Below are 24,256 nucleotides of genomic sequence, written 5' to 3'. Positions count from 1 at the left end.
GTTGATGAGTTATGCAATTAGCTCCAGAAAACCACGGTATAGATTAAATTCGATTACTAATTATTGGAACAATTAATTAAGACGCGTTTTTCACTGAGTGAAAGCTGTTAAGTATTCCTTTTAGCTATGTAGGTTTTCTTTTAACATGCGCTTTATGGGGAAGCGTCATTAACAGTATAATGAAAAAATAAATTACCCCATACTAATTTGCATGCAAACTTGCTACGGCTTGTGCTAAATCAGTTTTAATCCAAATGAGTTCAAATTTTCAGAGGACACTCAGAACATGGTAAAGAATCAGATGAGCACTGTGGAGCAAAATCGATTTTTTGAACCACCCTAATACATACAGACATCACCTCAATTCCTCGAGCTGAGTCGATTGGGATATAACACTATGGGTCTCCGAGCCTTCTATCAAAAGTTCTGTTTTGGAGTTATCCTATAGCCTTTACGTATACAGTAGCCGTTCGATAACTGCAAAATGTTTACTTTTCAGTTAACGAATGCCGTTCGATAACTGCAACGCATTCTAGACGTCAAACGGTTGTCAATCGACGTCAGATACAATAAAAGTGCATCTAAATGTGCAGCGCAATGCAGCTGTCATTGAGTTTGACATCAGTTTGAAGTTTAGCGGTCCGATAACTGCAAAACTGTTGCAACTATCGAATTGCAGTTAAAAAGCATTGCAGTTAAATGACTTGCAGCTATCGAACGTCTACTGTACTTAGTATACGCGAAAGGCAAAAAGCAAGAAAGAAAGAAGAAAGAAGGACGAAAGAAGGAAGAACGAAGGAAAAAAGAAGGAAGAAAGAAAGAAGAAACAAGGAAGAAAGAAAGAATAAGGAATGAAGAAAGAAGGAAGAAAAAAAGATGAAAGAGGGAAGAAAGAAGGGAGGATGAAGCATAGAAGAAGGAAGACAGGATGAAAAAAAAAGTAAGAAAGAAAGAAGAAAGAAGGGAGAAAGAAGTGTGAAATAAGAAAAAAAAGGAAAGAAAAAGAAGGAAGAAAAAAAGAAGAGAGAAGAAAGAAATTAGGAAAAAAGCAAGAAGAAAGAAGGCACAGGGATGAAACAAGTAAAATAAACGAATTCCTTGGAGTATATGTCTTAACGTTTACACTCGTAACCGAAGGGCTTTTATCTCTTTTTTTAAATGGATCTAGTCCTATTTGATCTATGAAACCAAATTGGATACATGTTCAATAGATGTTCCTTTCCAGGTGATCCAAGAACGAGTATAGGCTTTATGGTCTACACTCGTATGGTTACGAGTATAGGCTTTATGGTTTTTAATTTTTAGTCATTCATATCATAATTGATCTATTCAGCCAAATTGGATACGCTTCAATAGCTGCTCTTTTCCCGACCATCCAAGAATTCTCAGAAGTATAGGTCTCAAAATCTATAGGTACACGCAGTGGCGCTGGGAGTGGGTGGGACAAGTAGGACATGCCCTACGCAAAAAACTACCTGGGTAGGACAGTCGAAGCATTGTCCTACCCATGATTATGGTAAGAACATACCATATGGATAACTAAATACCTCTAATACTATCAATACTATTTATATTTCTAGATCTATAAAAATACCATTACAACGTAAGTTAATCAGAGGTTAAAATGACAATCGTATAGGTTTCCGGGGAAAGGCTTTGCAGATTGCAAAATGTGCTCAATGATGTATTGAGATTTTCCAAAAAGTCTTTAAGTTTCTAATAGTTTCTTCCATGAAATTGTCGTAAACTTTCTGGAAGTACGTTATTATATCTGCTAGTTCAGGGAGGCTCAGAGAATATTTGAAATTTTATAAGAATTGACAGGCTGACTGTGAATTAATCAAAAGTTGAATATCAATATCTTAACAAAGATATAGTTTAGCTTAACTAAGCTTAACTTAGCTAAGACTGACTGTTCTTGTCAATGGTTGCTTCTTCATGACTGGTTAGAAGAACTGGTGTAAATTGGGCTACAATACAAATGAATGAATGGTTGATATTTACTCAACCGTCTAAGACGAATTAAGTACTGTCCATTTAATTCCACCAGTTAATTTTCGTTATCTTTGCAGATACGTATTTCGACCACAACTGTGTGGTCGTCTTCAGTGTCTCGTACTTGACTCGACTACGAGTACGAGACACTGAAGACGACCACACAGTTGTGGTCGAAATACGTATCTGCAAAGATAACGAAAATTAACTGGTGGAATTAAATGGACAGTACTTAATTCGTCTTAGACGGTTTAATACATTCCACTAAAAGAGCTTAATATATTTTTCTGATATTTACTGCCTACGGCTTAAGTGAGTTGGAAAGGAATGTTAGTGTGTAGCTATTGTTGCTACTAGAGACCGAGAAAACCTCTGCATCTCCATATCAACTGTCAAAGGTTGAGTCAAGTGCTCTTTGGTGTTTTGCTAGTGCGTTTGAATAATATTATTCTGTATGTCAAACAAGACCAAAAAGATCGAGGAAACATTTTCCATCTATTTTTAAATGTCAAATTAACCAATATTCCTTTCGACTTTTGAGTCGGAAGAAAAACCGACGCGTTCATGATGATTAACTTCATCGTTCCCTGAAAAAAAAAATATCGAGTGTCAATTATTCATTTCAGGACCCAATACCACGGAAAGAAGATTTCGTTAACTAGGTAAGTTAGATGAACAGAAATATAGATCAAGGATTCGCTTAGAAAATTTATGTAGTCTATGCCAAACCTCCTGTCTATGAATCAGAAGCGGTAGACTGCTGAAGTGCTGAGCTCGTCTTCAAAATTTGAGAAACTAGACAAGAAATCACATATATACCTACATTTGGAAGAAATTTTAGAAGTTAGGAAGAAAAAAGTCTGAATTTCGTTCGGAGTAACATTGTTCTTGAGATTTCTGAAAACCCGTAAATAGAGCTGAACACCCTTGAAGATTCTTGGACGATCATAAGCTTACTGGTAGATCGTAGTGAAATTTCTGCACATTTCTAAAGGTTTGAATTCCTAGAAGTTAGTGATTGATTCACTCTAAGTCAAAGTCCCGCTTTCGCAGGGACAACTGAAAGTAAAAGGAACTAGCGAACGGTTAACTACCGTAACCGGGGACTGTGATCAGAAATAAATGGTTCTAACCACCACGAATGCTACACTAGAACTGATTTTTTTATTCACGAATTTGCTACAAAGTTCTTTCCTTCTGAGTGCGCTTTGCATGGTTGTTGCCCACTTTATAGTTGATAGGCGGCGCATGGCATTGCTGAGGCAGCGGTAATATCGATGCACGTTGGACCCATGCGGTCGTGACCGCTGGCCGGCCGGATATATGCCGCTGACTGCTGCGGATTTGTCTCGACAATTGCGATCGTTTGACGATTACACTGATAGCTGGGATGGTTGGTGTGACCTTATTGTAACACGTGAAGTGCTGATGCGGGCGCTTTTTGTCCATCGGTTAATGTTCACCGATGGACCGTTGGTAGCACATTTATGATTGTGCTGCGTCTGATCGTCTTGTGCAACAATGTTGCACATCAAAATTAGAGTTGGATCGATTTGTGGCCGGAGCTTTAAGATTAGCACCGGATGAAGTTTAACTACTTCCAGTGATAATTGTTCGAAATCATTCAACATTTTATAAAATTTACAGCAATCCAAAATCACTTCTGGAAATTCGTTAAAATGTTTGAAGACATGCTTTTCAGAAATGTTATATAAGCACTGGAAATGTAATGATTGACCAAAGATTCAAAGGAAGTTTTAAAACTTATCTGAAGATGTCTGAAAAATCTATTGAAATCCGAGATCTCCGGAAATTCGCCGAAATTCCATAAAAGTATTCTACAGATTTGAAAATTCAATTTTTGTCCTACCCACGTCTCGGAACGTGGCCGCGCCTCTGGGTACACGTAACCAAAGTTCTGTAATATCCTTTTAAAAATGATTCATACTCGTTTTAATCCTTAGGATCAAATTGGATACACCTTCAATGACTGTTTCGTTCTACTTAATCCGAGAATTCCCTGGAGTATGGGTCTTTTGCAATGCAAAAGAACTTATGAAGACTGGAGCCGAATACCGTTGACGGAACTCGTACTTGGCTGCTCTAGTTCTTGCCCGCTATATCGCGGCCTTTGCTTCTCTACGCTCCTCAATCTTCCGCCAGGTTGCATCTGTGATCCACTCAGACCCGTTCGTTAAGTTTCGGGAACAGTAGGTTGCTGGCCTAAGGTCTACCGGGCTGGGGCTGCCATCTTAGGTACAGCTTTCGCGGATTAGCACACCTTATTCATTCGCTGGATAACATAACAGACGCTATTGGAGCCTCACGTCTTTGATGAACAGGCGCTCGATCAGTTATTGTGTGACTAACACAATAGTCTATCCCATGTCCAGATTATTGGGATTTCTTATAAAAAATGGAAGGAAGATGGATTTCGTTTATAGTTCTAGGGTCCACACAGACATCTCAACTGTTTTTTTTTTTCGATATAATGTCCTGTTAACTTCCAGTCTGATGATGATGACATAATGAAATCGTGAAAAATGATTACTGCAACATGTTGCATCTTTACAGCCTGTAGTATCCATAGCTGTTCCTATTATAAAATATTTAATTGAAAACACAACACTTTTAAAACAAAAACCGATTTAAATCTCCGTCATGTATAATCTTTCGATTTTCTGTTCGTTTTGAAGAATGTTTCCCCTCGTTACGTCCACCATATCTCGGTATTCCTTAATATTGGTTTCGATCTGTGCTAGCTGATGCTTCAGTGGTTCAACTGCATTCTCATTCGCACTGTAAAAAAAAAGAATGGCTGATGCTTTTCCATCGAAAAAGTTAAACCTGCCCATCTACCTTCGTTCCTTATTGAGATCTACGACAGACCGCGAGTAAAGCTGCTGCCAGTTGGTCAACTCACGCTCCATGGAATCGATGTCTTCCTGAATGAAATCCATCAGCTTTCCCAGCGGATTCACTGATCGAGTTAACTTCTGAATCGACTCACGTAGCATTTCCATCTGCTTCACAGACGATTGCCTTTGGCTGGTTGTCCATTCCTATAAACAACGAAAATCAGATTAAGGCACTGTTATTTAAATCTTACACACATTAACTTCTAAGGATCTTACATTTTCCATTTTCTTGGGAACCTCTAAACCTGCTTCCGTCCCGGCAATATTTGAGAACTCCTTCTGTGTTTCCAAGATCTGTTGAACCAGATGACCTTGCTCCTGCTCTTCTTTCACTTCTACCGATTCCGTTTGTGCGCCACCGTACACATCGCCAAACTGAGTGGGATCTTCGATGACAATCAGATTTTCGCCGTCGTCGTCCAGGAGTTCGTTGTTGAACACCTCCATTTTCACGTTGATTTCACCCAATTTGGTCGTTTCGTTCGGTTGCAGCACAATTTCCACGTTCTTCTCCTTTCGCTTTGGGGCCCCAGGTCGCGCCGACGGTGGGCGAACACTCGGCGGCCTCAAGCTGGTTCTCGGTCGCATCACGCTATCGACCGACTGTTGCCGATTGATTGGCGGTTTGACGGATATTCTTTCGCTGGAGATTGGTTCAACTGGATCCGAATCGTGTCTGGTGATTGCTTCCCCCATGATGCCACTATTCTGGCGGCTCGGACCTTGAATTTCTAGACCGTTGTATTGGTTAAGGTCTGCTAGTGCGTTGTTCTCACTTGGTGTTAGGATGCCTTGTTTCTTGAGTGATGACCTACGGCTAGAGTTTTTCTCCGACCTTCGTAGTTCCGCTTCTTCGTCTATCACGGCAATCAACTCATCCTCGGCAGTGGCAGGAGGCTGTTTACCCTGGATATCTGGGATATCTTGACTGTCTTTCAACGAGTCTTTTCTTTCGTTTTCCACATTTGACTCAGCAATGTTGTTTAATTGCTGTTTTCCATTAACTGAAACATTCTCGTCTTTGATTGAGTCTGTTCGCTTGACGACGGGTTTTTCTTTGTCTTTTGATCTTTGCTTCTCTAATTTCTTTTTATCATTCGTCGTTTTGGTGTCAGTTCTACTAGTTTTAATCTTTTCGACTTTGTTGTTGGACGTTTTCTCTTTCTCTTTAGTTTTAGTAGTCTTTTCCGATTTTTCTGATTTGATTTTTGAAACTTCTTTCTTCGTTTCCACATCATTGGTACGTTTTGAACGCTCTTTTTCTTTTGTTTTCACTTTGTCTTTGTCCCTATCCTTGGGTTTATCCTTTTCTTTTGTTTTGTCCTTGTCTTTTTCGGTGCTCTTCTTCTCTTCCTTCTTTTTATCATCTTTGGGTTTAATCCCATTTGTAGGTAATGGTTCATCGCTAGTGCCATTCACATATGCTTGAACAGCGCTTGAGCTGTCCAATTTCTTATCGAGTGCATAACCAATCGCCTGCAACAGTTCGTTTGTTTTATCTGGCTCTAAACCGGCAACGACTTTCGAAGGACGAACTTTCAAGTCTTTGCCAGTCACGATTTCTGAAATTGAAACATAGATGGATGTGTGCGGTTAATGTTTGTATGCCAAAAAATATGTAAGAATATAGATTCGAGTCTTTACTACACCCTTAAGACTTTAGAACGCCAACGATGGAATCAATTCATTTCATTTATTTAGTTTACATTTAAACAGATAACACTGAATCAACAACGCAACAATACACGGTTCGAGGCCGCATCTCTCCATCCTCGAATGCGCCCCACGCTCGCCAAGTCGTTTTGCACCTGGTCTGCCCACCTGGCTCGCTGCGCTCCACGTCGTCTCGTATCTGTCGAAACGGCAGCGAACACCATCTTTTCAGGGTTGCTGTCCGGCATTCTTGCAACATGCCCTGCCCATCGTACCCTTCCGGCTTTAACTACCTTCTGGATACTGGGTTCGCCATAGAGCTGGGCGAGCTCGTGGTTCATTCTTCGCCGCCACACATTGTCTTCTTGCACACCGTTCGTAGGACCATCTTTTCCTAAGCACCCGTCTCTCGAATACTCCGAGTGCTTGCAAGTCCTTCTCGAGCATTGTCCATGTCTCATGTCCGTAGAGGACTACCGGTCTTATCAGCGGTGCGGTGGTGAATCTTTTTTGACCACAGTTTCTTCTGGAGCCCGTAGTAGGCCCGACTTCCACAGATGATGCGCCTTCGTATTTCACGACTAACATTGTTATTAGCCGCTAGCAAGGATCCAAGGTAGACGAATTCCTCGACCACCTCGAAGGTATCCCCGTCTATCGTTACACTGCTTCCCATGCGGGCTCTGCCGCGCTCGGTTCCGCCCACAAGCATGTACTTTGTCTTTGACGCATTCACCACCAGTCCAACTTTTGTTGCTTCACGTTTCAGACGGGTGTACAGTTCTGCCACCTTTGCAAATGTTTGGCCGACAATGTCCATGTCATCCGCGAAACAAATAAATTGACTGGATCTGATGAAAATCGTACCCCGGCTCTCCAAATGACACCTTCTAGCGCAATGTTGAACAACAGGCACGAAAATCCATCACCTTATCTTAGTCCCCGAACTGGAGTGTTCGCCCGAAATCTTCACACAGTTTTGCACACCATCCTCCGTTGCTTTGATCAGTCTGGTAAGCTTCCCAGGGAAGCTGTTCTCATCAATAATTTTCCATAGCTCTACGCGGTCTATACTGTCGTATGCCGCCTTGAAATCAATGAACAGAACGTTGGGACCTGGTATTCACGGCATTTTTGAAGGATTTGCCGGACACTAAAGATCTGGTCCGTTGTCGAGCGGCCGTCAACGAAGCCGGCTTGATAACTTCCAACAAACTCATTCACTAATGGTGACAGACGTCGGAAGATGAGCTGGGACACCACTTTGTATGCGGCATTAAGGATGGTGATCGCTCGAAAGTTCTCACACTCCAGCTTGTCATCTTTCTTGTAGATGGTGCATATAACACCTTCCTTCCACTACTCCGATAGCTGTTCAGTTTCCCAGATTCTGACTACCAGTTTGTGTAGTTAAGTGGCTAGCTTTTCCGGGCCCATCTTGATGAGCTCAGCTCCGATACTATCCTTACCAGCTGCTTTATTGGTCTTTAGCTGTTGAATGGCATCCTTAAAGTGGGGGCTGGTTGGCTCCTCCGCTGCCTTGACTTGCATTACCTGTACTCTCAGAGCCATTCAAATGTTCCTCGTAGTGCTGCTTCCACCTTTCGATCACCACACGTTCGTCCGTCAAGATGCTCCCATCCTTATCCCTGCACATTTCGGCTCGCGGCACGAAGCCTTTGCGGGATGCGTTAAGCTTCTGATAGAACTTGCGTGTTTCTTGAGAACGGCACAGCTGTTCCATCTCCTCGCACTCCACTTCTTGCAGGCGGCGTTTTTTCTCCTGAAAAAGGCGAGTTTGCTGTCTCCGTTTCCGTCTATAGTGTTCCACGTTCTGCCAGCCCGCTTACTATAGCACGATCGCCTGCGTTGCGTCCTCCTCCAGAATTTGTCTGCACTCTTCGTCGAACCAATCGTTCCGTCGACTGCTCCCCACATACCCGACGTTGCTCTCTGCTGCGTCGTAAATGGCTGCTTTAATTGTATTCTAGCAGTCCTCAAGAGGGGCCCCATCGAGCTCACCGTACTCCTCTTCCGGCAACGCTGCCTCACAATATGTCCTGACGTCGATAACGTCGGAGAAGTGCTGCGAATGGCCATATTCTTGGAGGAAGCGAAATCAATTAATCGCAGGCCGTTTTCATTCGTCAGCTGGTGGGCGCTGACCCGAGTAGCACACATATTGCACAAAAGTTTCTGTGACCCATATGCAACCGAATTTAGTCACATTTGAGTTGCTGCAACCAAATCGGTCTGGATTGTCTTGCTAGGGAAACTTTCCAATACAGTCGGGATTCGCTGGTTGGGATTTTAATACTTGGGTCTCTTTTTTGTTGGGCTTTCGCTGGTTGGGTCATGGCCCAACTAAAAAGCAACCGTACGTCAAAATTCAATGTAAACACGGAAAACAGGATTGGGCGTCATTGGACATTATTTATGATGTTCAAGTCGAAATACACGTGTTCAAATGGCTGTCAGTTGACCCAACTAAAAAATCGAATTCGTTAGTTGGGTCGAGGTCGTGGCCCAACCAGCGAATCGCGACTGTAGTCGGTCGGAACTCCTCTTGGTCAACCAGAACGTTCAAATCTCGTATGATAATTTTGACGTCGTGACTTGGACAGCTATCGTACTCATGTTCCAGCTGCGCGTACAATGCGGTCTTATCATCATCAGGGATTCCGGATTGTGGGCTATGGACGTTGATTATGCTAAAGAACCGGCCTTTGATCTTCAATTTGCACATTCTTACATTGATCGGCCAATAAGAAGAAGAAGACATTGATCGGCCACCACCCGATCACGCGCCTTTGCATATCACCCATCACCATGAAAGCTGTTCCCAGGTCGTGTGTGTTCCCGCAGCTCTGGTAGATGGTATGATTACCTCTAAACGTCCGCACCATTGATCCCTTCCAACAAACATCCTGCAGTGCTACGATGTCGAATCTACGGTCCTTAAACATATCGGCGAGTATGCGTGTGCTCCCGAGGAGAGATTTGCAGTTCTACGAACCAATCACTAGTCCCTAATCGTCGCTCTGGTCTTCGCCGATTGTGCCGGTCCGTATTCTCTTTAAATTTCGTGAGGAGCATTCCGCCTTAATTTGTGGTGGACAATGTGCAAAATTTTGCTCAGAGTCCGGAACAGACGCTGTTGTGAGTCGCTCCTGATATGCAGAACAGACGCTCGATCAAATTTGCACCCACCGGGGTTGGTTACTTGGTTGGTTCGGGGACAGCAGGGACTATGTCCAAGGGTTTGACGATCCCTCCCCAGGCCATCTGCGAGTTGTGGGGCTTGCCTAGGATGTGGTGGGGTTTGACAGTGGGCCCTGTTTAATCCCTATAAAAAGCTGCATGTATCCGCGAGTAGGCCCCACCAAAGCGACCGTGCGCCGCTCAAAGCGCACAAGCCCAAGTCCTGGTGTTAGGTGGGACGCTAAACAGCCCTGACACGACGGCCCTCCGATGAGACAGGAGGTTTGCACAGGCCCAATAAGCCGCCTTAAAAACAACCATTACGAACGACATAGAAGATAATACGACTCGATACAATCGACAACGACCTAGGCGACGAATAAAGGATCACGTCGTTAGGCTTCGCAGGTTGCGACAGGATAATCTACGATGAATTACATCCCCGCAACTTCGACGTCGTGGCGCTGCAGGAGCTTTGCTGGACAGGACAGAAAGTGTGGAAAAGCGGGCATCGAGCGGCTACCTTCTACCAAAGCTGTGGCACCACTAACGAGCTGGGAACCGGCTTCATAGTGCTGGGTAAGATGCGCCAACGCGTGATTGGGTGGCAGCCAATCAACGCAAGGATGTGCAAGCTGAGGATTAAAGGCCGTTTCTTCAACTATAGCATCATCAACGTGCACTGCCCACACGAAGGGAGACCCGTCGACGAGAAAGAAGCGTTCTACGCACAGCTGGAGCAGACATACGATGGATGCCCACTGCGGGACGTCAAAAACGTCATCGGTGACATGAACGCACAGGTAGGAAGAAAGAAAATGTATAAACCGGTCATCGGAACGGATAGTCTGCACACCGCATCGAATAACAACGGCCAACGATGCATGAACTTCGCAGCCTCCCGCGGAATGGTAGTCCGAAGCACTTTCTTTCCCCGCAAACCAAATCGACCACGTTCTAATCGACGGTAAATTCTTCTCCGACATCACGAACGTACGCACTTACCGCAGTGCGAAAATTGAATCCGACCACTACCTCGTCGCAGTATGCCTGCGCTCAAAACTCACGACGGTGTACAACACGCATCGAAATCGGACGCCGCGGCTTAACATTGGGCGGCTACAAGACGGTAGACTAGCCCAAGACTACGCGCAGCAGCTGTAAGTGGCACTCCCAACGGAAGAGCAGCTAGGCGCAGCGTCTCTTGAAGATGGCTGGAAAGATATTCGATCCGCCATTGGTAGCACCGCTACCGCTGCACATGGCACGGTGCCCCCGGATCAGAGAAACCCCTGGTATGACGGCGAATGTGAGCAGTTAGTAGAAGAGAAGAATGCAGCATGGGCAAGATTGCTGCAACACCGCACGAGGGCGAACGAGGCACGATATAAACAGGCGCGGAACAGACAAAACTCGATTTTCTGGAGGAAAAAGCGTCAGCAAGAAGATCGAGACTGTGAAGAGACGGAGCAACTGTACCGCGCTAATAACACACGAAAGTTCTATGAGAAGTTGAACCGTTCACGTAAGGGCCACGTGCCACAGCCTGATATGTGTAAGGACATAAACGGGAACCTTCTTACGAACGAGCGTGAGGTGATCCAAAGGTGGCGGCAGCACTATGAAGAGCACCTGAATGGCGATGTGGCAGACGAAGATGGCGGTATGGTGATGGACCTGGGGGAACGCGCGCAGGACATAATTCTACCGGCTCCGGATCTCCAAGAAATCCAGGAGGAGATTGGCCGGCTGAAGAACAACAAAGCCCCTGGGGTTGACCAACTACCAGGAGAGCTATTTAAACACGGTGGTGAGGCACTGGCTAGAGCGCTGCACTGGGTCATTACCAAGATTTGGAGGAGGAAGTTTTGCCGCAGGAGTGGATGGAAGGTGTCGTGTGTCCCATCTACAAAAAGGGCGATAAGCTGGATTGTAGCAACTACCGCGCAATCACATTGCTGAACGCCGCCTACAAGGTGCTCTCCCAAATTTTATGCCGTCGAGTCGACTAGCACCAATTGTAAGGGAGTTCGTGGGATAATACCAGGTGGGTTTTATGGGCGAACGCTCCACCACAGACCAGGTGTTCGCCATTCGCCAGGTACTGCAATAATGCCGCGAATACAACGTGCCCACACATCATCTATTCATCGACTTCAAAGCCGCATATGATACAATCGATCGGGACAAAAGATATTTTAGTTACTAGATAAAGATTGTCGCTACTGTTCCCTTTGTTCTGCTGTCGGAAACATGTGTGGTACATACCTGTCAAATCGTATGGATTTTCCTTCTTTGACATTTAGCTCCCCTATCCTCGCCAGCAAGAGATGTTCCGGACAGCGACAATCTTTATCTAGTAACTAAAATATCTTTTATCGGGACCAGCTATGGCAGTAATGCACGAACACGGATTTCAGGATAAACTGACACGGTTGACGCGATGAATCGGGTGATGTGCGTAGTTCGAGTTTCAGGGGCATTCTCGAGTCCCTTCAAAACCCGCAGAGGGCTACGGCCAGGTGATTGTCTTTCGTGTCTGCTATTCAACATCGCTTTGGAAGGGGTAATACGAAAAGCAGGGATTTACACGAGTGGTACAATTTTCAATAAGTCCGTCCAGCTATTTGGCTTCGCCGACGATATAGATATTATGGCACGTAACTTTGAGAAGATGGAGGAAGCCTACATCAGACTGAAGAGAGAAGCCAAGCGGATCGGACTAGTCATCAACACGTCGAAGACGAAGTACATGATAGGAAGAGGTTCAAGAGAAGACAATGTGAGCCACCCACCACGAGTGTGCATCGGTGGTGACGAAATCGAGGTGGTAGAAGAATTTGTGTACTTGGGCTCACTGGTGACTGCCGAAAATGATACCAGCAGAGAAATACGGAGACGCATAGTGGCTAGAAATCGTACATACTTTGGACTCCGCAAGACGCTCTGATCGAATAGAGTTCGCCGTCGTACCAAACTGACAATCTACAAAACGCTCAATAGACCGGTAGTCCTCTACAGACACGAGACCTGGACGATGCTCGTGGAGGACCAACGCGCACTTGGTGGGGTGCAGATGGCGGACGGTCAATCCAGATATGTTCAGAAGCTGCCTCCAGAGATGCATGGACGAAGGAAACTTCCGGATTACCTGTGCAGTATACTGAAAAGCTATTTTCAGAACAGGGTGTTGTTATACGACACTGATGCCGGTCAAAAGTCGATCGTAGTGTCCGCGGGTGTTCCACAGGGATCGATCCTCGGACCGGTTCGTGGAATATTATGTACGATGGAGTATTACGCCTAAGTCTCCCGGCCGGTGTGAAAATAGAAGGCTTCGCGGATGACGTAATGCTGGAGGTAACAGGAGACACTCTCAACGAAGTCGAACTGAAGGCTTCATACGCGATTGGCAGAGTGGAGGAATGGCTCAACTCGAGGCGGTTGGCCCTTGCACATCACAAGACGGAAGTCGTGGTAGTGCATAACCGTCATGGGCTGCAACAGGCGAGGATAAGAGTAGGGACCTGCACAGTTAACTCCGTGAGGTCTCTCAAGCATCTGGGCGTGATGATCGACGATAAGCTCAATTTTACGAGCCACGTCGATTATGCATGTCAGCGGGCTTCATTGGCGATAAAATCTTTATCACGAATGATATCCAACAGATCGGCGGTGCATAGTCAAGTGCGTAGGCTGATAGCTGGCGTAGCATTGTCTATCATCCGTTATGGCGTGCCGGCATGGGCCGTAGCACTAAAAGCCGAGTACAATGTAAAGAAATTGATCAGAGTACACCGGCTGATGTGTTTACGTGTCGCGAGCGCATATCGCACCATATCATATGAGGCGGTGTGCGTTATAGCTGGAATGATGCCGATCGACATACTTTTAGAGGAGGATGTGGAGTGCTACAACTAAAGGGACTCGGTGCAAGTGCGACGTGTCAAGAGAGCAGCTTCGTTGCTTAAATGGCAAAGAGCATGGGACACCGCAGTCAAAGGTCGTTGGACCCACAGACTGATTCCAGATGTGTCCAACTGGGTTGATAGGAAGCATGGTCAAGTCAACTTCCACCTAACACAGGTGTTGTCTGAACATGGCTGCTTTAAGAAATTCCTACACAGGTTTGGCTTCGCAGATTCTGCGGAGTGTCCTGAATGTGTAGGTGAGGTAGAATCGGCAGAGCATGTGATGTTCGCATGCCCGCGATTCGAGATAGAACGCAATATCATGCTGCTTATTAGTGGTATGGATACAACCCCGGACAACCTCGTCGAGAGGATGTGCCGGGAGGAAGCTATATGGAATGCGGTGAACACAGCATCTCAACAGATTATGTCGAAACTGCAGCGGTGGTGGCGTCTTGAACGAAACCAACGTGTGCAGTAAGGGCACCTGTGATGCAGTGAACACTTTGCCCACCCCGACAACCAACATGTCGCGGGTGGGCTGCGGGGATCTCAGTATGTAGATATAGAGGTCATTGCGGTTCACGCGCGGTGGTTGTTGTCGGGGTGCTCGTCTCCAACGTGAGATTATGATACGGACCGTTAGGTTACTATCATAGCTTGCGATCGACGGGTGGTGTGGTAGCCACCCTTGAAGTCGATGTTGTGTGTATTGACGTCAAGTGCGTTAGCATAGGCGTGAGCGTTCTCAATAGTCCCCCCCCCTGATGTATTGCTTAATTGCGGGCCGGGGGTATGGACTGGCGAAAGGGTTTTGGTTTTAGTGGGTCGGATAAGAGTTACATGACATACCCATCCCCACACTACCTGAGTACCTCCTCCCTCAGGTGTCTGGTTGCAGATTTCCGTTTACCCTTGCTCAAGCAAAAAAAAAATGGCGGACGGTACGTGGAGCAGGCGAATGAACCACGAGTTGCATCAGCTGTTGGGAGAACCATCCATCGTTCACACCGCGAAAATCGGACGACTGCGGTGGGCCAGGCACGTAGCCAGAATGTCGGACAGTAACCCGGTAAAAATGGTTCTCGACAACGATCCGACGGGCACAAGAAGGCGAGGTGCGCAGCGGGCAAGGTGGATCGATCAGGTGGAAGATGACTTGCGGACCCTCCGTAGACTGCGTGGTTGGCGACGTGTAGCCATGGACCGAGCCGAATGGAGAAGACTCATACCACACAGGCATACCGCACAGGCCACTTCGGCCTTAGTCTGAATAAATGAATGAAATGAAGGGGTTGGTTACTACATATGGACATTTGCCGTGCCATGTTTGAATGATAATTTTATGTTTATTATAGTTTGGGTCCAACATTTGAGAAGTTATTGCCGGAGACAACTCGCCTAGTGTTCTTAATTGATAAATTCTCAAATGAGAATTGCAACCATTATCGTCTAAGAATGATTCAGCATAACACTGCCTACGCTAAAGCTAGACTAGAGCTGAGCTACCTCAAGCAATGATGCAAAAACTTCCAAATTAATCTTCTTTGTTGTCATTGTTTTAGACGGTCGGTAGGTAGCTTGTGATGCAATGCCGTTCTTGATAGCCAAGTCCAGTCTGAAAGTGGTCGGCTGGTGCGAATTCGCAACGATGCTCTGGATCGAAATATATTTAGGATGCTCACTCCTCAAATCGGCAATCGCATTCAGTGAGGCCGAGGACCGGTCAGCCGGGTCAGTCCGACCGTGTGGTAGCAGTGACAAGCAAAGCTCTGTAGAGAAAATATTGTATTGCTCCAGGAGGTTGTCAGAAACTTTCAAATTGATCCCGGTAACACCAAGACCTACTCCCAGCTAAGACACAAATCCTTCCGTGTACTTGTGTTCGCATCTGGCGAATGGAGTGTGCAGAAGTTTTGCCACTGACCTACGGAGGACCTTTGTGTTTCTCCTCTTTTGCAAAGCCTTAAGATGACGTTGATGATGATGGTTTTCATGGACCGAAAATGGAGCTGAAACGGCAAGCCTCGGTCTATCAACTCAACACCCTGAGAACCTTGACAATCTATCTACCGGTTGAGAATAAGCTGCTCACTTATTTAGTTTGATTCTGAAACCTGTCAGCTGATTATATTGCACTGTCGTCACTGATCCGGTAAAATCCTGATCAGAGCTAGGAACAGGGTTTTGGTGAATAGCGAAAGATTCGGATAACCAACCCCATTCAGTCCTCCTCTGGTCTTAGCCCCTTTAGTGCTCATCTAACCTTAGCCATTACCGCCCTGTGGGCATCGACCCAAGGGTTGGTGTTGACACTCTGGTAGATGCTGTCAAAGCATGCGCTTTGGTTCACATCAATGACCTCTGTGCGGCGTACGATCCTAGCCTTGTCTGTACAGGCTCTTTGCATCTTTCTCCTTGCCCTAAGGCAAGTTGTACGAAGGCTTACAATACTCACGTGTACTTATGTGGTGCAAATATAGTTCGATGTACCATTTTCTTAATAACTTTTAAACGCAACGGTTGATTGTTATCAAATTCAATAGTGACAATCAGGCTTTGCCCCCTGTCGAATGCAACTTGTTCCGAGAAAATCAGTTAAGGATTACTATATAAAAAGTTGTTCAATTTCTACATGGACAGACAGACAGTTCCTCAACTCGTTGAGCTGATTCGATTGATATAAAAACACTATTGGTCTCCGAAACTTGTAACGGAGTGAAATGATAGCCTTTTGGTACCACTTTGTTGCTCGAGAAAGGCAAAATGTTCAACTTCACGCAGAAGTAACACCTTTATCTTATTAATTAGAATACTCACTGATACTGAGTTGAAAACGCTCAGTGAAACTGTTGATCAATTGAAACTACCTCATCAAAACATTGTCGAAAAATTGAATTATTTTGAATTGACACTTGACATGATTTAGCAGAATCCCGAGCACATGTAGGTTATCTATTAACTGTCTGTTACTTCCTTGGTGCTCCACGTGTATTACAGTGACCATGGCAACGTGCCAACAATGCAACACACCAGACAACGCGCATTTCATTATGAATGAATAAATAAACAACGTTGCAAAACACACCTGCCTTCCACATATCAACCATATAACTAGGTATTAACTACAAACAAACACTCACTAGTGACATCAATCAACTTCTGCAGATAGGCGATCTTCGCATCCCGATCCTTGATATTATCCGATATCAGCTCTTCAGGCGTGTATAAACCATTCAAAAATCCCGTGTCCTTGATGACCTACAAATAGAAACCAAAACATGTACACTCAGACACCACCCCACATAGGAAATTCCTTGACTCATGGAGAAACGAAAAACTAGGTGCTGACTGATAGGAAAAGAAGGTGACGAAAAAAATGGTCACGAACAGGTTGAGGGTGCAAAAACATTTGAATCGATAATGGGTATAATTAACACTCTTAGCTTATTGACTTCCACTGACCACATTGAGGACATCGTGAAGGAATCGAAACGGCGGTTTCTTCAGTAATTTATCCGTCAGGGCCGGCTTTTTCACATATTTCCCCAGCACGGTTTGGGTCTTCTTAATGGTGGCAGAATCCGGGTCACCCATTCTGGTGGTTACCGATTGCCTCGCTTCCAAGTGCGTTTCAAGTGTTCACATAACACCTTTTTAACCTGTACAGTTTTTGCACATTTTTCTGCACGTGGTAGATTTTGAAAAACGAATTATCCTTTACTGTAACTGAATATTTATATCAAATTAAACAGGATCGCACTGCAGCGCAGTTGGCCATGTCTTCGCAACTACGTGTTTCCTGACTGTTCGAGGCCACCGTAGAAGGGAACAGTAAATCATTGTTGTAGACCAACAGTTGCTATGGAGACGAGTGCTTCATAGATTTTGCGTAGTGGGTGTAGAAGGGTTGATAGAGATATTGAGAGTATTCAAAACAAGTCATTATTGCATTACGGCGAAAATTTTGCTAAAAAAAACAATTACGGTATGTTTGCGTAGTTAAGAATTACCTGAGCAACTAGGTAAAATTATTGACGTGACTAGAAAGGACTAGGAGAATAAGTAAGGAGGTAAACTCCTACGTATCATTGATTACCGAAAAAAGATTTCAACTATTCATGACTTTTCAATAGAATTTCTCAGTTAAAGATGAGTGCTTTGAATTTTTAAGTAATCCGGAGTATTATGAGTAATGTTTAACAAACTAAACTACAATATTATATAAGCTTCATGGCATTATTATTAAATATTTCGAAAATAATGTCTGGCTAAAATAACTTCTGTAAACTCGATCCGGGGTTGTGTTCCGACCGCATACGTCTAGCATAGCTCTTCTTTCGACGTTGATACGAGGAGAGGACATACGAACAGTATGTCCTTGCAGTTTCATCAACACCTGGGCAGTCAAGCCCCAAACACAATGTCAGCAGAACGGAAACGGCAAATTTCACGAAAAATATATGGGCTAACTGTCAAATTTGCCGTTTCCGTTGCCATTCCGCTGACATTGTGTTTGGGGCTTCAGGGCAGACGGGGCCATCCGCGTGCCCAAATCTGTGGAGGTACTGCCAAAAGCAGCCATGGTCTGACCGGAATTATGTCAGATGAAACTGAACTTTCTCATGGGGTCTTCTCACCCAGCTCGGTATGTTAGGTATCAGCCGATGGGTCCACCTACCTTCAGAAGAGTTATCCCACTCGTGCTGCCATCTAGCAACCGAAGTCATCTTGATGCGTAGGTCGAAACACTCCTCGTCTTCCCGGATGACTAGCCCGACTGTCATCATGCTCGCTATCACTCTAAGACACATCAAGCGCAGGTAACATCTCCAGCTTTCGCAGGTAACCAGAGCTCTCGCCCAGGACGAACCGCCGTTCCTAAAGCCCCAAACGCAATACAACGGAACGGCGACGGAAACGGAAAATTTGACAGTTAGCCCATATATTTTCTGTCAAATTTGCCGTTTCCGTCGCCGTTGCGTTGTATTGCGTTTGGGGCTTAAGAATCGATATGGCAACGTATGCCATTAGCCGGGCACACAGGTGGCACACACCTTGGAACTGTTGAAGAGCTGCCTGTGGGCTGGTTGGATGGCTTCATATGCCTAATCTATGAGAAAGGGCACAGACTAGAGTGTGTTAATTACAGAAGGATCACTCTTCTGAACTCGGCGTACGAAATCCTATCGCGTATCCTGTTTAACAGACTGAGATCGCTTGAGGAGTCCTTCGTCGGCGAATACCAGGCAGGTTTTCGTAAGGGCTGATCAACGACGGATCAGATGTTTAGCCTGCGGATGATCCTTGAGAAATTCCGGGAGTACAACAGACTCACCATATGTTCATTGATTTCAAAGGAGCATACGATTTAGTGAAAAGAAATAAGTTATGGCAGATAATGTCGGAACATGGTTTTCCGGCGCAACTAATTTGACTGATACGTGCAACGCTGGATGGCTCGATATTAAGTATACGGATTGCAGACGAAGTGTCAACCTCGTTTCTGACCTTAGACGGATGGATTGAAGCAGGGTGATGCACTTTCGAATTTATTGTTGCATTGCACTCGAGGGCGCTATTAGGAGATCTAACGTGCAGAGGAACGGCACTATCATCATACGGTCGCATATGCTCCTAGGCTTTACAGACGACATCGATCTCATTGGAATAGATCGCAGAGCAGTAGTGGAGGCTTTGTCCCACTGAAGAGGAAGGCAGCGAGGACAGGCTTAACTATCAACTATACCAGGACAAAGTACATGGTGGCAGGTATATATAGAGGAAGACCTAGTGGTGCTTGTGCTGAGGTGGTGCTTGATGGGGATATGTTTGAAGTTGTTGATGGATTTGTTTACCTTGGAACGCGAAACTGGAGGAATATCGCCCAAGACCGACGATTATTGAGCTCTACAATACGCCAGGCATAGGTGTATCGACGCTGTAGCCAACAGGATATTCACGTAGGCTTGCGCTGTTGAATGCGTTCTTCACATGAAGTGTCACTAACGCACAGTATCGAATACCTCGCCTTTTCCGTTAAGTCGCTATCTCAGCGGTCTTTACCACCGAGTTAATAGCGTCCAACGTGGACTTACCCTTGCGAAAACCGAACTGATTCCTTGTCAGGCCGTTCGTACCCTCTGAGCACGCGGTCAGCCTGTTGAGAATGATCGTCTCTAGCAACTTGTCCTTCGTGGCTATAAGACAGATGGGATCTATGCGTCGATGTGTCGCCCGGTGGCGTCCCGGCCTTCGGCAACAACACCAATTTCTGCCTTTTCCATCTTTCGGGGAATCTACACTCATCAAGGCATCTCTGCATAGCTAGTCTGAACATGTTCGGGTTCGCTATGATTGCTGCCTTGAGAGCGCTATTCGGAACTCCATCAGGCCCTGGAGCTTTGTTCGTTACCAGTGATTTGGCCACCGCGAGTAACTCTTCGTTCGTCACCGGAGCCACAAGAGTACATCGATAATCCTCGCCAACCTATCCGGGGACCGTTCGGGGGATGAAGAGCCTCCTTTGGTCTTGGCCAGGCTTGTAAAATGTCATCTGCATGTCATTTGACTAATTTGATCATAACTTTCTTCAGAAGCCAAATTTACTTAATAATTTTAGATGTACTCATAACGCTTGAGTAGGGCTATATTTTTGTCCAAGGGTACATTACTCTAAATATAACATCTGAGGCTGGAAAGTCAAAACTCTTCAAAATGTCACGTGTCATTTGACATAATGTCATTTGAATGACATTTTGCCTCCCACGCCTCAGATTACATATTTACAGCAATGTCTTGTTAGACAAAGTTGTAGGCACATTTAAGCGCTATAAGTTCGCCATACCTCAGGAGCTGATAGCTAACTCCTGAAAAAAGTTCTGGGAAAAATATGCAAACGAATGTAAATGACATTTTACAACACTGGTCTTGGCCATCACTATCCTGTAGGCGCCACCCCACGGATTCGCGTTGGCCCCTTCGCATAGGTTGTCGAAACACGCTCTCTTGCTGATCTTGATGGGCTTGTTAAAGGCAAGTTTCGCAGCTCGAAACATTTCTCTGCGGTCCGACCTTTCATCTTCGGTGCGGGCACGTCGCATCCTTCGTCTAGCCTTGAGGCAGGTTGATCGAAGGGCCGCAATCTCAGCACTCCACCAGTATACCGGGCGTCTGCCATTTCTCGGCAGGGCTTTCCTCGGCATGGTGGCGTCGCACGCGCGTTATAGTATAGCTAACAACGCATCCCCGCTAAGTCCTTCAGTGTTGGCTTCCAATCTCAGGGCCCCGGTGAAAACTTCGCTGTCGAAGTGATTGGTCCTCCACCCACGGACCTGACAGGTGTAACGGTTCTCGATTCTGAGGTCTTAAGCCATTCAACTAAGCCCACTTTAGCGCCCAGCAAGTAGCTGAATTCTACTTACATGTTGTCGGGGTTCAGCCAAAACGCACCAAGCGCCAGAGAAAAAATACCGATATTTTTGCTCCAAGTTTGGTTTAGCAGATTTAATTGATCGTAAATCGTATCGGGTATCCCTCAACCCCATAACTGAGGATATCCTACTGCAAATGTACGTTTAAATTGCTATGAAACTATTTCCGTTGTCCTTTTACGAACAAAATATCACAAGTTAGTCGAAAAGCCGCTTGGTGCGGTTTGGCTGAACCCCGACCATGTGGACCAGCAAGTTATTTCCCGGCTGAACTCCTCAAGGCGAGTTCTTTCGAAATAGAAGGCTAAACCGAACAAATCGTATTGACAACCGCATACAGCAATACCGAGGCTGATGGGCTCTCCCCTGACGATGGTTGGAACTACTGCAGAAGACTAACGAGATGGCCGCCACAGGCGACGGTACCCTAGGTGACGTTTACGTAGCGAAAGCGACTAGTGTGAGGCGCTCACTCCCATTGGGCGATGGCCAATGGACGGTCCTACTTGGACTTGGGTGCAAATCTCCGCTAACGAGTACCGTTGGATGGCCGATTCGTGCGCTACTTCAACGAATGGAGAGGTTCGAGCTACCAGTGTGCACACTCTCCCACAATTTGCTTCGAGGCGGTTCGGAATCAGTTCAATTTCGATGACTTAGTAGATTCCTATGAAGGTGTGGCGACCTTCGACAGGCCCGGGGTGCAAATATGAACTGATGAAGCATCTAGTTAGGGTCAAGAGTGATGAGAATCACCCCTATTCTTGTTTACGGACGAACGAAACTTTCGAACGAATGCAGTTCGTTCGAACCGTTTCCCCATTTGATTTTGCTGGCGTAAACGAGAATGCACATCAGCTTTCGTTCGAAAGCGCGTTCGTACGTATACAAGAATAAGGGTGAATATAAAAACAAATTTACATAACGACGGATTTTTAAAATTGTGGTTCATTCATCCACCACCAGGAGCGCAATGATTCCTAAAAAGTACTCGAATAACACTTGCTTATCCCATGCTTCAAATTTCTTACTATGTGCGTAGCGTAAGTGATTTGATTGAAATTGTACTTTAATGGCCTAGCTCTTGTAACAACGTTACACAGGGATCCCCGGACCTCGGATGTTACACGCCATGGTTGATCTTAAAGCGAATTGCTAGATGATCACTATGGGTGTAACCCTCGTCCACCCTCCAGTCCAAGTCTGGTGCCAGACCAGGACTGACAAACGTTACGTCAATCCATGACTCGACCCCGTTTCTTCTGAACGTGCTAGCGGAACCATCATTGACTAGCCCTGCGTCGAGCTTCGCTAGCGCTTCTAGTAACGCTTTACCCCTTCGATTGGTGCAGCGGCTGCCCCACTCCACTGCCCAAGCGTTAAAATCTCCTGTTATGACGACCGGCTTACGATCCACTAGGTCGGACGATAGCCTCATCTGGTTGAACTGTTCTAATGGCCACCTTGGTGGGGCATAACAGCTACAATAAAACACCCCATTGATCTTGGCTATCGCGACACTCTCAACCTAGGAGTGTACTACCTCTTGGATCGAGTACCGTCCCGTCGTGCAAATAGCCGCCATCCTAGACCCGTATGCCACCCAATTGACGTTATCGACAGTGACGTTGTACGGTTTTATCAGTTTTCATCAACAATGCCTCGCCTCTCGTCCTCGTCCTTAGCTTTCTTCGCGGATCGAGATGCGTTCGACTTCCCCTTTGCTCTACTGACCACTTGCCAGGGATTTTCTGTCTGTCGGTGGCACCGGTCGGCTGGTACCCTCTTGCGGCCGGCGAATTGCGTCTGGTTGGTGCCTTTCAACTTTTTGGGCCAAGAAGTCGTCTTTTGGGGTCGACGCCTTTCGGGCACCTCTGCACCCTTATCTGCTCCAACCAGACGACGTTTTCGCTTTATGGTCGTACGTCGCTTGGCTTTGATCTGAGCGCCTTCGCCGGATTGCTGCCTAAGCCATTTTGGGTTAGGCGCAGTATTTTCTTCATTGGCCGTCAGTGCAAAATCAATCGCCTCTTGAGCCATGATCGCTCCTCCAAGGAAGGAGAAGGCATCGGTTTGGGCACCTTTGATGGCCTTCTCTCTTCCCACCACCCGCCTGATGAACGCATTCTGTTCTTGTCTTGCGACTCAAACAGCCTGGCGGAGCATCCGAAGGTTCTGTTTCAGTTCCTTACAGATGTTCTGCCTTGCGCCGCGAACTCGATTATATAATCGAGTTAGTCGGCGACTACCAGCCTCCCGGGTAGTAGCCCGCCGAGCGTGCTTATAGGGCTATACCCCTTCACTGCTGAGGAGACAGTTAGTTGCAGCCTCCGTCACTCCGCTCTCCGCCTCCCTGGAAGGAGACCTCACCAAACCCCCCTTGCCATAGGGGTTTACCACCTTCATGCCTAACGCATCGTCAAAATAATTATTTTTGGATTCACTCTTTTGAATTGGGTCCTCCTTGCGGCTGGTGTCGAATCCTACTGGAGTAGTCGCTTTTAATGATCCCATGGTTATCTTTACATGCCTTACGGTATGCAGGGAGGCCATGCAGAGGGTTGACACTTACGTGTTCAGAGCCAGATCAGCGCAAGTCAGGAAAGGGCATCTGAGCCTACTCCCACCCAGCAGGCAAAGCTTGGCGGCAGGATTGGACAGCGTGCTACAAGGTCCGCCACGGTTTTAGGAGACGGACGACAGCCTAGCCATTGGCCACTCGCCGTTTCCAGTCAGTGACACCCGGCCTTTATCTCATAAGTAATTCCAACTCATGTCGCGTATTTCCAATTGAGTTTGGTTACAATGAGGTGGTCAACGTGATTTGAGTAGTCGAACGGCACCAATTCCACATATTGGTGCCGTTCGACTACTCAAATTTCGTGATGTTTATCGAATGACACTCGAATCCCATTTGATTTTGCTGGCGTAAACTGGAATGCGCATTAACTTTCGTTCGAAAATGCTTTCGTACGTAAACAAGAACATGGGTGTATTGTATAAGCTAATTGCCAAAAGCAGAAAGCTTAAGAAAATCCTAGCAGCAGAATCATAGTCGTTGAAACCTTGTAATGTTATACTCAATTGAGAAGCTTCGAACTAATAGTATATTTCGTTGATAAACCCGATAAACAGAGATTTTGTT

General features: G+C 45.8%; 1 protein-coding gene across 1 annotated transcript; it reads right to left on the bottom strand.

The window, feature by feature from the left end:
• Window positions 1–4,456: 4,456 nt before the first annotated feature.
• On the bottom strand, window positions 4,457–17,475 carry LOC134208234 (TRAF3-interacting protein 1). The gene is made up of 5 exons (XM_062684271.1): window positions 17,144–17,475; window positions 16,822–16,939; window positions 5,130–6,475; window positions 4,855–5,057; window positions 4,457–4,794 (listed from the first exon to the last, which is right to left on the bottom strand). The coding sequence occupies exons 1-5, from the start codon at window positions 17,273–17,275 to the stop codon at window positions 4,644–4,646; spliced, it is 1,950 nt and encodes a 649-aa protein (XP_062540255.1). The 5' UTR covers window positions 17,276–17,475; the 3' UTR covers window positions 4,457–4,643.
• Between the last annotated feature and the right edge of the window lie 6,781 nt (window positions 17,476–24,256).

Source organism: Armigeres subalbatus, chromosome 1 (genome assembly GCF_024139115.2).
Source record: "Armigeres subalbatus isolate Guangzhou_Male chromosome 1, GZ_Asu_2, whole genome shotgun sequence".
NCBI lineage: Eukaryota > Metazoa > Arthropoda > Insecta > Diptera > Culicidae > Armigeres > Armigeres subalbatus.
This window is presented reverse-complemented; position numbering and strand designations above follow the sequence as displayed.